The following is a 12,933-nucleotide window of genomic DNA, read 5'->3' on the forward strand; positions in this document are numbered from 1 at the left end:
ATTCATCTGTTGAAGGACATCATGGTGCTATGAACATTTGGGGTACAGGTGTCCTGTTTCACTACATCTGTATCTTTGGGGTAAATACCCAGTAGTGCAATTGCTGGGTCATAGGGTAGCTCTATTTTTAACCTTTTGAGGAACCTCCACACAGTTTTCCAGAGTGGCTGTACCAGTTCACATTCTAACAGTGCAAGAGGGTTCCCCTTTCTCCACATCCTCTCCAACATTTGTTGTTTCCTGTCTTGTTAATTTTCCCCATTCTCACTGGTGTGAGGTGGTATCTCATTGTGGTTTTGATTTGTATTTCCGTGATGGCAAGGGATGTGGAGCATTTTCTCATGTGCTTGTTGGCCACGTATACGTTCTCTCTTCATGTCTTCTGTCCATTTCTTGACTGGATTGTTTGTTTCTTGGGTGTTGAGTTTAAATAAGTTCTTTCTAGATCTTGGATACTAGTCCTTTATCTGATAAGACATTTGCAGATATCTTCTCCCATTCTGTAGGTTGTCTTTTAGTTTTGTTGATGGTTTCTTTTGCTGTGCAGAAGCTTTTTATCCTGATTGATTAAGTCCCAGTAGTTCATTATTGCTTTTCCCTTGCCTTCATAGAGGCGTCTTGCAGGGAGTTGCTGTGGCCAAGTTCAAAAAGGGTGTTGCCTGTGTTCTCCTCTAGGATTTTGATGGATTCTTGTCTCACGTTTAGATCTTTCAGCCTTTTTATCTTAGAATATTCCAGTTTCATTCTTCTGCTTGTGGCTGTCCAGTTTTCACACCACCATTTTGGAGAGACTTTTTTCCAATGGATATTCTTTCCTGCTTTGTTGAAGATGAGTTGACCATAGAGTTGAGGGCCCGTTTCTGTGTTCTCTATTCTGTTCCACTGATCTATGTGTCTGTTTTTGTGCCAGTACCATACTGTCATCTTGATGCTTCTAGCTTTGTAATACAGCTTGAGGTCAGGCAATGTGATGCTCCCAGCATTGGTTTTCTTTTTCAACATGCCTCTGGCTATTCAGGGTCTTTTCAGGTTTAGGATTATTTGTTCCACCTCTGTGAAGAAAGCTTATGGTATTTTGATAGGGATTGCATTGAATGTATAGATTGCTCTAGGTAACATAGACATTTGAACAATATTTGTTCTTCCAATCCATAAGCATGGGATGTTTTTCTGTTTTTCCATCTCTTTGTGTCTTCTTCAATTTCTTTCATAACTGTTCTGTAGTTTTTAGAGTACAGATCCTTTACCTCTGTGGTTAGGTTTATTCCTAGGTATCTTAGGGTTTTGGGTGCAATTGTAAATGGGATGGATTCCTTAATTTCTCTCTCTTCTGTTTTATTGTTAGTGTATAGAAATGCAACTGATTTCTTCAGAGTCCTTTAGATATACATGACCTGAAATACAAATTTTCCTTAAGTACCAAGGTTGACTCACTTTGAATTTTTTTGTTATTGCTAATATATGACTTAAAAGACTTCTATCGAATACAAGTAATTCATTAACTGATACCTCTTTAAAACAGGGTATTCCTAGTGCTTCTCATGTAAGTAACAACATGAGTACACCAGTCTTGCCTGCTCCAACAGCAGCCCCAGGAAATTTGGGAACAGTTCAAGGACCAAGTTCTGGTAATACTTCGTCATCAAGTCACAGCAAATCCTCTAATGCTGCTGTAAAATTAACAGAAAGCAAAGTAAGTGTTACAGTGGAAGCCAGCGCAGATAGCTCGAAGACAGACAAGGCAAGTTCAAGGTTGAGAGCAACCTACATATTCTGTATATGCTAAAGATGAAAAAATAACAGTTTTGTTTTGTATAATTGGTAAAGGGAATTTACTGTTGATAGTCTTAAATTCTAATGCTATTTGAAGGGTTCTATATACATATGTTGATGTCCAGTGAGTTACTGGTAGTATTTCATGATTTTGTTTTTTGAAATGTTTGGGGTGTGTGTGTGTGTGTTAATAAATAACTTTTGTATTTATGACACTAATTGAAGAATTCTTGCAATAATGTAAAAGTGTGGTGTTTTCAATTTCATATTTTTAAAGAAACTTTTTAAAGTATGTGATTGGGCAAATAATAATTATACTTTTTCCTCTTGCCAGAAATTACAAATCCAAGAAAAAGCAGCACAGGAGGTAAAATTGGCCATTAAGCCATTTTACCAAAATAAAGATATCACCAAGGAAGAATATAAAGAGATTGTGCGGAAAGCAGTAGATAAAGTAAGTTCTAGCTTTAACAGAATTATGTATGTATTGTTTTGAATCCTATTCTAATAAAGGAATGCTTAAGCCTAATTAAAATAATAAACACTAACTTCTGATTCTTACTTGCTTTTTTTACCTTTCAAGTGAGTTCATATGAGAGAGATGAAGCATATAAAAATGTCTGCTTATCTTTTGGGGGTTGTTTTTCAAAAAGCTTTCCATTTTGCTGTAATCTTTGTAAGTATGAGAAAAATATTCCCGTCCTTTTTTCATAGGTTTGTCATAGTAAGAGTGGAGAAGTAAATTCTACTAAAGTGGCAAATCTGGTTAAAGCCTATGTAGACAAATACAAATATTCACGGAAAGGAAGCCAAAAGAAAACTCTGGAAGAACCTGTGTCTACCGAAAAAAACATAGGTTGAAATGGGGAGCAGTATAAAGGACACTATCAAGATGTCTGCAAAGTGCAATTTCAACATGTACCTTTAAATGAAAATCATACATAACTGTGATTGAAATTTGGTTTTGATAAAATTATTTTTTTTAATGTAGAATATAAAGTTTTGTTCTAAATAAATATAGTTCTGCACTGCAACTTCTTTATCCTTTCCTCCTCCCGAAAATAAAAGCAAATTCAAGGGAAAGTAAAGGGATTAAAGGAGTGTGCATTTTTACTAGGACTGTGTTATAGTGTGGATACTGGAAGATGTACAGCTTTTTGATTTGAACAATGGAGTGCATAAATTAGAGTCTTCTAAGTGCACTGGTTTTGAAAAAGATATATATAATACATTTATTCTGTCAGGCTAAAAATAAAGTATGATCTTTATGATTTTTCCCTCTAATTATAGAAAGTTAAATAATGTATTACCGTGAAAAATATTTCTAATAACAGAATATACCAATTGCAGGGTTCATAATGTGTATTTTTAAAGCACACATCTGAATAAATTGCTTAGATAGAAAACAAATTATCACATAAGTAAAATTCAGTGTTCAAAACTTTGGAACACTGTTATTGTATCACCAAATAAAGGTTATGCTGCTTGTTTTTCTTTTGTGCCTTTTTTCCCCCAAATGAGATGAAGCGGTTTGATTTGCTAGATTCACAACTTGGAAGTCTAAAATTCTGTTGAATTTAGAAGACCAGTTTGGGAAAAGTGTTTGTTGACTTTGTAAAAATTATGTTTTCATGAGATCTTCTACCTGTTAGAGAAATGATAAATTATTTGTGCAACTGGAGAATTGCTGTTGAGTGGTGATCCTCCCTTCCTTGGGATGAAGGTGGACTCACTTCAGTGGCTTTCAGTTGCTCATCTAATCACTAATGAAATTCTTTTCATACTTGAGAAATCTCCAAATGCTTTCCCGTGAATAAAGTGTTAATTAGGTGACCATATGGTAGCCATGAACCATGCTGCAAAACCTGTGTTTTGGAATTGAGAGGAATTAAATAAATGGAGTCTTGGTTAGACTTTCAGGGACTAGGGATTTGATTGTCTTTTTTTAAAATACTAATGTTAATTTTTACAAAAGGTAAGTTTGAAGTGTTAGAGAGCCACTATTTTAACTGGCATCTTAGAAGAAAAAATGAGTTATGTCCATGACAAATTTTCATTCCAGTAACAATTTTTAATAGATACCAAATAACTGGAAAGCGATTCGGATAAGATGTTATTAATGGCTCAGATAGATGTATGCCTCATTGAGACAGATTGATCCTTTTACTAGCTAAACTAGAGAGCAATACTCTGTAGGACTGTGCTTTTCTGAAGTAAAGATGATCTGTTTTTCAAGTTTATGTGCATAATACTTTCTTGGTGCTAGCTTTGATAAGGCAAATATTTTGAATTGTTGGCCCCAATAATGATTGTGCTAGTTCATAATCTTCATTAGATTATGAGTGTAATCCCAAAAAGTGTTAGAAGTATTTCCAAGCAGTTCTTGATCTTTATTCTGCATTTCTGGGCATTTGTAATATGGTATTCTACTGATTTATATATATATTTTTAATTAAAGTTTGTGTTTAGATACGAAGGGGAAAGAAGTTTGGAAGTATATTTCTTCTAATAAAATATTAAGACTGTTTTAAATATCAACACACACCTCCTCATTTGTTTGTTTTGAACTCTAGAAACAATTGTGTGAACTTTGAATCTATTTTCAGTTAAAGCAGGTTCACACTTTGAAAATTTTGTAGCAAATAGCCTGAGATGATTAATCACACAGTGCATATGTTTCCTATATTTTCTTTCAGTGTTGTTTGGGAGTAGGGTTACATTTTAAAATTTGCTTTATACCATTTAGCTTTGAGAACATGTTTAAAAATTTTGAAGGAAAACTAGGTGGTATGGTCAAGAGTTAAAGTCTCACATCTTTGGTATCAGTGCCATGAATTATTCCCACCTTTGAAAATTAGAAGTGTGTATTCCATATCTGCTTGGGGTACATGGTTAGACTGCATTTAAAATGCTAATGAATGTTACTGGATTAGAATTCAAACTTAGAAATACTTAAGAATGTATTAGAAAGTGCATGCTTTATGTTAAAAAACAACAACAATGCTTTAACATTCCCCATTCTTGCTTTTTTCAGAAATTTACATTAATTTTGCATGTGTACAAACTTAAACATTTTGTGGGGTTACAGATTTCTTGTTATTTATTAAGATTCAGTATTAAGTTGGCCTTTGAAATCTTGGTCCCATTAACTTACTAGTCACATTGACCAATGTTTTAGGCTATAGCGATGCCTAGAATTTTGAGACTAAAAGTAGTTACTTATTATTTTAACATTCCAAAAGTTTTGTGATTTTTTTTTTCTCTGGTAATTACCACATTTTCTCCATTTCGTCCTTTAAATGGCCACAGTGTGTACTGTTTGAATGTTCCATTCGAAAGATGTAGCTTCAGAAGCACAGTGGTTGCCCCATGGTCCATGAGACGTTGTTTGTAGTACGAGGATGGAGTGCTGTCTACTGAAACAATACTCTTAAACAGATATGTAGTATGTAATATTTTCTAATAAATTCTTTTGATAAACAAATAAGTGTCTTTAATGTTTTATTATTAAGATTCTTGGGATATAGGGACGCCTGGGTGACTCAGCGGTTGGGCATCTGCCTTCAGCTCAGATCCCACTCTGGATTGAGTCCCACATCGGGGTTCCTGCATGGAGCCTGCTTCTCCCTCTGCCTATGTCTCTGCCTCTCTCTGTGTCTCTCATGAATAAATAAAGGAAATATCTTAAAAAATATATAAAATTAAAAAAAAACTTTCTAAGGTTTTTTTAAAAAATGATTCTTCGAAAATAGTGACTTTTAACTCATTATAACTCTTTCCAAACCCATGTTGAAGTATTTCTTTGATTAGAGCCAAAAAAAAAAAAAAAAGAACCAAAATAAGCAGCACCACTGTAGGTACATTAATTCCAAGTTGTAAAGCAAGCTTAGAGTCCGCTAGAAGCATATATTTTAATAGCATTTTTTAAATTGCAAAATCATAGGAAATTAGGAGGAGGAAACTGAAAAACTTAAAGGAGAAAAATCACCTGTAATCCTACCATTTAAAGGTAACAATGCTAAACTGTCCATAACTCTGTTGTAACTTACCCTTTTCACTTAATGATGTGTTTAGAAGTTTTCATTTTAATAAAAACTCTACAGCATGATTTTGTAATGGCTCGATAGTACTCTGTTACATATTGTGCCATTACTTAAACCAATCCTCTGCTGTTGGATATTAAGTTGTTTTTACTAATATAAATAAATGTAAAGTAAAAATTGTACTAACACTGATGTGAACATTTTTGTATATAAATTGATGTATCCCATTTCAAATTATTCTCTGGGGATTAATTCCTAGAAGTAGACTCTCTTGGCCAATCAATTTTTATTTCCCCATAAAAGAATTTTTTTTTTCCCATAAAAGAATTTTAAGTGTGATTATATACACACTCAATGTATAATTTTACAAATTCAATTATATCTAATGTAAAACTATTATTTTCCTAAGCTGGTTTTTTTCTCCATATAGAACTGTCCGAAAGGTCTGTGTGTCTTTCCTAATCTTCAGTGCATTTACAAAAATGCTTATTAAGTTTCCAGGAATATAGGTTTCACAGCTTATCCCCCCAGCACATGAATTATATTCTTTAAACTGTTCTGCATCTCTAGGCTCCTTCATCAGTTGAAGGTACATCTGTCCTAATGTCCGTGTCCTGCCTGTTGTATAATGGCCATGTCATGTTCCCATGGTGATGGACATTGAAGTTATGTGCAGGTTTTGTCCTTAGAAACACTGTTTTACTGAGCACCCTTTGTCACTTTGCTCTACGAACCTCTTTGTTGCATATGCGCTTACATAGAGTTTCAGATATGCATGTTTTTAATTTGACTAGTGTTTGCCAAACTCCTCTCAGAAAAGGGTATACTATAGTCCCTTCACAGTGCCTGAACTTAGAGTGTAGGTCCCCCTTTGATATTGTTGACTGAACACGTAAAATTAAAATTGCTCTTGGTTATAGGCCTTAATGTTCACTGATTTCATCAAACAGTACATACCGATGTGTCAGGGACTTGCAGAGTCTTCACATACTGAGATTTCATCATACCCACAAACTTCTAAAAGCTGCATAGTAATATTATTTATTAACCTTATAATACGTGCCAGGCAATCTTGTGTTACCCCTTTTGATTAATAAAATCAATTCTAATAGTTCTTTGTTCTGATGAGAAAATTGAGATCTAGAAAACATGAACGGAGTTACCCAGCTATGTACTGATAGAGGATTCAGATAGGGGATCAGTAGACCCTGAATCAGTGCTTGACTTGGGGTGCGAGGTGTTACACGGAGTTCCCAGATGTAGATCGACACGTATAACACACGGGAGCTAGAGCTGAACTAAAAAGTGAAATACCGGGAGCACGGACCAGGACACAGCTGACGGGAAGAAGAGAGGCAGGGGGACAGTTCTGTGTCTCCGTTGTTTCGTTGCCTTTTTAACGTGACCGTGTTTCCTGTCCTGGAGGTCCGAAGCTTTTAGTATTGAAGCCGTCATCTTTCCTGCATTTTCCATTCTCCTCCCATCTCCATTCTCTCAACACTTCCTGTTCTCCTCCATAGCAACCTGGAATTCCTTTGCAGTAAAAATCCAGCTCCCTTAGTTCCCCGCAGTGTTACGATCTGGCCTCTTCTAATAGTCCCAACTAGGACTTAGGTTCCCTATGCATCAGTTCATCCTAGACACTACAGGCTACGCTGATAGCACAGCTTTGGTCACACTCTACATCATCTCAACATACAGGGCCAGCCTCGTGTGATCCACACTAGGGAAGAGGGAGCAAAACAGCACTGGCTTCGCTCTCCCAGAACTAACGCAATATGGTGGGAAAGCAGCCATATATTTATATAACTGATCAGGAATGCCAGGACTCCGCGTGATCCGAGAATCTGATAGGGCACTAGGACCTAAGGGCAGTCCTTGAGGGTCCCTGCGGGAAGTGGCATTTAAGAGCTGAAAGAGGGATCCCTGGGTGGCGCAGCGGTTTGGCGCCTGCCTTTGGCCCAGGGCGCGATCCTGGAGACCCGGGATCGAATCCCACATCAGGCTCCCGGTGCATGGAGCCTGCTTCTCCCTCTGCCTGTGTCTCTGCCTCCCTCTCTCTCTGTGTGACTATCATAAATAAATAAAAATTAAAAAAAAAAAAAGCTGAAAGATGAATAAGAACTAAGCAAAGAGGAAAAGACGAGCTGAAAAAGGAAATAGGTGCAAAAGGTCTGGGACTGGAAAAGCATGGCAACCCCCAAGCCCAAGTTGGCTGGAGTGAAGACTGGTGGAGCGTTCTTACGGCAATCGGTCTTGCAAAGAAAAGCTTTTGAAATCTTTCAAGCAGGAGGTGTTCGATAAGAGCAGATTTGCATTTTGAAAGATTGTTCTCATCTTTTAATGGCTTAATAAAAGTGGTTAGTTAATAAGCATGAAAAGGTTCACAGTTAATGGTATACACTTTCTTTTATCAAACTGATCAATTTAATTCTCTGCCGGGAGTGCCACGAGGAAATAGCGCTGGTGGGAATTTGTATGATTTTTCTGAAAGGCAGCTTGAAAATAAGTATAAAGAGCCTTAAAGGAGCCATATGCTCTTTCCATGATGATAAAACCTACTGACTCCTAGTCCTTTCTAGTATTTAATAGTGGGAAGTTGGAGGGGATGGTTAAACTATGGTTTAACCATAATATAAATAATATAAACTGGAGAAAAGAAAGTGTTAAAATCCTAAGGAAAATATGTTTATAGTACGCTAGCATATTTATAAAAAAAAAAAATCCGTGTGTAAGTGGACACGTGCAGACCAAACTTGAGGGGTAACTATACATAATAAGCCAACTTACTTTTTTTTAAGGCAAAAACATACAAATTATTAATGGGGGTTATTTCTGGGTAGCAGAGGATTTTTAATGCTTTTTAGCTTCCAGATTTATTACAGCGAACAAGACTTGTATGATCAGAAAAAACTTAAGAAAATGTAAGGCTGTCCTGGGCAGCCACCATGGCACAGCGGTTTAGCGCCACCTGCAGCCTGGGGCGCGATCCTGGAGGCCCGGGATCGAGTCCCACATGTCCGGCTCCCTGCATGGAGCCTGCTTCTCCCTCGGCCTGTGTCTCTGCCTCTCTCTCTCTCTCTCTCTTTCTCTCTCTGTCTCTCATAAATAAATAAAACCTTAAAAAAAGAAAATTGCAGTCCTCGCTGCTTGGGACCTGACGGTGGGGGAGCGGGCCCGAGGCTTGGCCTTAGGCTGGGCACTCGCAGCTCCCCACTGAACTGGCCTCAGGTTCCAGCTTGAGCTCCTGTGGCAGGTGCCTCCCGGAGGGCCCTCCGCGCGCAGCTCCCGGGGCACAGCGTCCTATGGTAGCCGGTGGGTGCTCGTCTGTAAGGGGTCAAGCCCCACTGGCTTTATGGGCGGAGATCCCTAGTCCTAAGGAAGTAGGTTTCCCTCCCGGTCCCTAACTGGTTTGGGCACACTGCCGCCGATCCTGTGCGCCCAGAGAAGATAGTCCACTTAAGGTAAGTAGGGGTCTTGGCTTTAAAGGCCCCAGAGAACTAAGGTACAGCTTGGAGCCCTGAGCATGTTCCATTACTTCTCTGAGCCAGTGGCACGTAAAAGCGGCTGCTGCCCGCCCTCCGCCTAGAGGTGAGAGCTCGGAGCCCCGATTTCCCGCATATTGACCAGGAGAGCCTCTGCCCTGTAATCCAGACCGGCTTCCCCACCATTTCCTCTTGGGCGATGATGGAAACACAACTTGCCCGACGGTTTGCAATCTAGCTGCATGTTTGGGGTCACACACCGCCTTCCAGGAAGCTCCCAGCCCCCCGTGGGTACAACGAGGTAACCCCCACGTCGGTGTAAGTAGCCCAGGAGAGGACCTGAGGCCGAGCAGCCTCCTGTGCAGGTAAGTGCGGAAGAGGCCACATGGGGGCCGGGGGGCGGGGGGGGGGGGTGCAGAGAAACCGTGGGGAGCTAAACTAGGAGGGCAGGGGCTGCCTTGGGGAGACTGACTCCTCCAGGAACGAGAGAGCGGCCCCGCGGGCACCTGGGGGAACCAGGGCAGCGACGCCTCCACCCAGCTTGTCCACGTGCACCTGCCCTGGGTTGTGTGGCCGCGACCCCTCCATCCCCCGCAGCAGCCCCGCGCCTAACGTAACCTTAGCAGCCGCGCGGCCCACCCCACCCCACCCCACCAGCTCCAGGCCCCCACTCCTGGGTTCGCCTGGGCACTTGCCCCCCCCATCGTGCCGTTGGCCAGAGCCCATCCAAAGTGGTGCCACTAGCCCGGCAGCGTGCAAGAAGCGCCCACAGGGCCCAGCACCACCCCAAAGTGACGCCTGTTCTGGGGAGAGGGGAAGGTAACCTCACACACGAGGGAGGCCCACTGTGGCCCCAACAGTGGGCTGGGGGCCAAGCTGCTTGGGGGACAGCGCAGAAGGCGTCCTGCAGTTTGGTGCCACTGCATCTGGCAAACACCTGGTCCGACTCGCTCAAGGCCGAGGCAGCCCCAGCCTGGCTCCCCAACAACACAGGGACCAAACCCTGCACACAGCAGCCAAGGGGGACCTTCCAGGGGGACCGGAGGCCGAAGTGGCCCAGCCGCAACACTAGGGTGCACGCGATACTTCGAGACACCTCTGACGCGCCAGGTTGTGGGGAGCAGGGGACACTACTGCAGGGCGCTCCGGGGCCTCTTCCGCAGCCCCCTACCTTCAAGAGCAGGAGACCCGGCTAACTCCGGACACAGACACAGACAGAGGTGTAGACGCAATGAGCCAGAGGACTGGGTCTCAAGTGAAAGAATCGGAGGAAATCCTAGCAAGAGAGCTCAAGGAAACGGAGATGAATAATCTGCATAAAGTAACGGTCATAAAGAGACCCGCTGGACTTCAGAGAAGGGAGGACCTCAGCGAGACCCTTAACAAAGAAAAAAAAAGAGCTCAAAAAATCAAACTAAAAGTAGACTAGTGGGAATAAATAGACTAGAGAAAGCCGAAAAATGGATCAGTAACCCGAGGGCAGAGGAATTGCAATCAAGCTCAACGGAAAGAGAAAAAAATAACAGGAGCAAAACTGACTTGGGGAGCTCAGCGCCCGTGGTGCGCAGTAACATTTCCCCATTGCGGAGAACCCAGAGGCGAAGGGAAAGAAAAGGGGGCGGAAAATGTAGTTTAAATACCCGAGTTTCCGGGCAGCCTTGGGTGGCCCAGTGGTTTAGCGCCGCCTTCAGGGTGTGATCCTGGAGACCCGGGGTCGAGTCCTGCGTCGGGCTCCCTGCATGGAGCCTGCTTGTGTCTCTGCCTCTCTCTCTCTCTCTCTCTCTGTGTCTCTCATGAATAAAATCAAGTAAGTAAGTAAGTAAGTAAGTAAGTAAGTAAGTAAATAAATAAATAAATAAATAAATAAATAAATAAATAAATAAATAAATAAATAAATAAATACCGGAGTGTCCTTAATCTGGGGAAAGAAACGAATCCAGATCCAGGAGGCACAGAAAGCCACCAACAAAATCAAGCCAAGGGGGTCACCAAGATACATAGTAATTAAAACGTCTACTTTTCAAAAAGTAGTGATAGACAAAAAAAATAAAAAAGTTACAGAGAATTTTAAAAGCGGCAAGAAAAAACAGTGACCTGGACGGCAACCCCATAAGGCTGCCAGGCTAAGCCGAGGCCGGGAGGGAGCGGCAGGGTATAGTCAAAGAGCTGAAGGGAAGCGACCTACAGCCAGGAGCGCCCTGCCCTGCCCTGCCCAGGCATCATTCACAATAGAAGGACCCAAAAAGAGTTTCCTAGACAGACAAGTTTGAGGAATTGATCAGCACTAAAGCAGCCCTACGAGAATTGTTAAAGGGGGCTTTTTGGGTGGAGAGGCCATTAGTAGGAGTGAGAAAAGTAGGAAGCGCAAAAGCAGTAAACTTAGGCGTTTGTGTAAAAATCAGTCAAGGGAAAAAAAAAAGTAAAAAAAAAAAGTAAAAAATAAAATAAAATAAAATAAAATAAAAAAATAAAAATCAGTCCACAAAATAAAAGGGTGTAAAGTAGGACACCATGGGCCTCGAACACGGGGCCCAGGGGGGGAAGTAAAGAATAGGTTCAAACTTGGGCCCCCCGGGGGGCTCAGCGGTGGAGCACTTGCCTTCGGCCCAGGGTGTGATCCTGAGGACCCGGGATCGAGTCCCACGTCCGGCTCCCTGCATGGGGCCTGCTTCTCCCTCTGCCGCTCGCTCTCTCTCATGAATAAATAAATAGAATCTTAAAAAAAAAAAGAAAAAAAAAGAATAGGTTCAAACTTAAGCCACCATAGATTTAATGTGGTAATAAGCCGCTCTGAGGGTGGGGACACGGATATTCCTGAGCACCGAGTGCCGTGCAGGCTGCTGAATCACCGTATCGCACACCTGAATCCCACAGAACACTGTTGGCAAACTATTAATTAATTAATTAAAAAGGCAATACACCAAAAAAAAAATAAAAATAAAAAAATAAAAAGGCAATACACCGACTCACCCCAGGCCGATTTAACCAGTCTTTGGATTTGGGATAGTTTAAAATCTCCCCAGGTGGAGGCTGATGTGCAGCCAAAAAACCAAACCGCATGGCAACGTTTTTAGATCCCCCGTAGATCCCAGCTGCTCTGTTAGAACAACATAATTAATTAGATCACAGCGTGTCTTTAAACCACGCAGATTCTTTCCTCCCTCTCGGGGGCAGCAATAGCACCTGACGGTTTATCGTCACTCTGGTTTAAACCTGGTTTTCAAAAGCCACTCTGTGGGGTTTGGACCTCATGAAGCGGAGAGAGAGAAGATCTGGAACATTCCCTGGGTGCTCACGGTTCCAGGGTGCGCTAGGACTCTTGAGGGAATCCAGCTGTCGGTAAGGCCAGGTTGTGTACGCTCAATTCAACAGGTTTTTATTGACACGCTTGCCTAGAGGAATTCTAGACATTTCTAACATTATGACTGTAACATGGCTTTTTTCCTAAATCAGCATTTCCAGAAGTCTTTCTTTTACATGTTAAACCGCCGGTAGCACGTCCTCCTTACTCCAGCCACGTCCTCCTTACTCCATCCAGCTTAGGATGGCCAGCCCCTGCAGCAGGGCCCACACGGAGGGGCTCTTTCTGCCTCTGTGCCCACACTGTATTTGCGTCACCTCCCTTTTCATAA

The 12,933-nt window shown here is 41.6% G+C and overlaps 1 protein-coding gene across 11 annotated transcripts in view; it reads left to right on the plus strand.

Moving 5' to 3' along the window:
* SCAF11 (SR-related CTD associated factor 11) overlaps positions 1 to 5,260 on the plus strand; it is a 74,018-nt gene extending 68,758 nt beyond the window's left edge. For 10 of the 11 annotated variants that reach the window (XM_025477360.3, XM_025477358.3, XM_049102736.1 and 7 more), the window contains 3 exons: positions 1,523 to 1,741; positions 2,108 to 2,227; positions 2,488 to 5,260. In XM_025477360.3, coding sequence (XP_025333145.1) covers positions 1,523 to 1,741; positions 2,108 to 2,227; positions 2,488 to 2,634 — 486 coding nt within the window. In that variant the 3' untranslated portion in view covers positions 2,635 to 5,260. The remainder of the gene's footprint in view (positions 1 to 1,522; positions 1,742 to 2,107; positions 2,228 to 2,487) is intronic. The other variant, XM_025477361.3, reaches the window with a different exon arrangement.
* The last annotated feature ends 7,673 nt before the right edge of the window (positions 5,261 to 12,933 follow it).

Source organism: Canis lupus, chromosome 27 (genome assembly GCF_003254725.2).
Source record: "Canis lupus dingo isolate Sandy chromosome 27, ASM325472v2, whole genome shotgun sequence".
In the NCBI taxonomy this organism is placed as follows: Eukaryota; Metazoa; Chordata; class Mammalia; order Carnivora; family Canidae; genus Canis; species Canis lupus.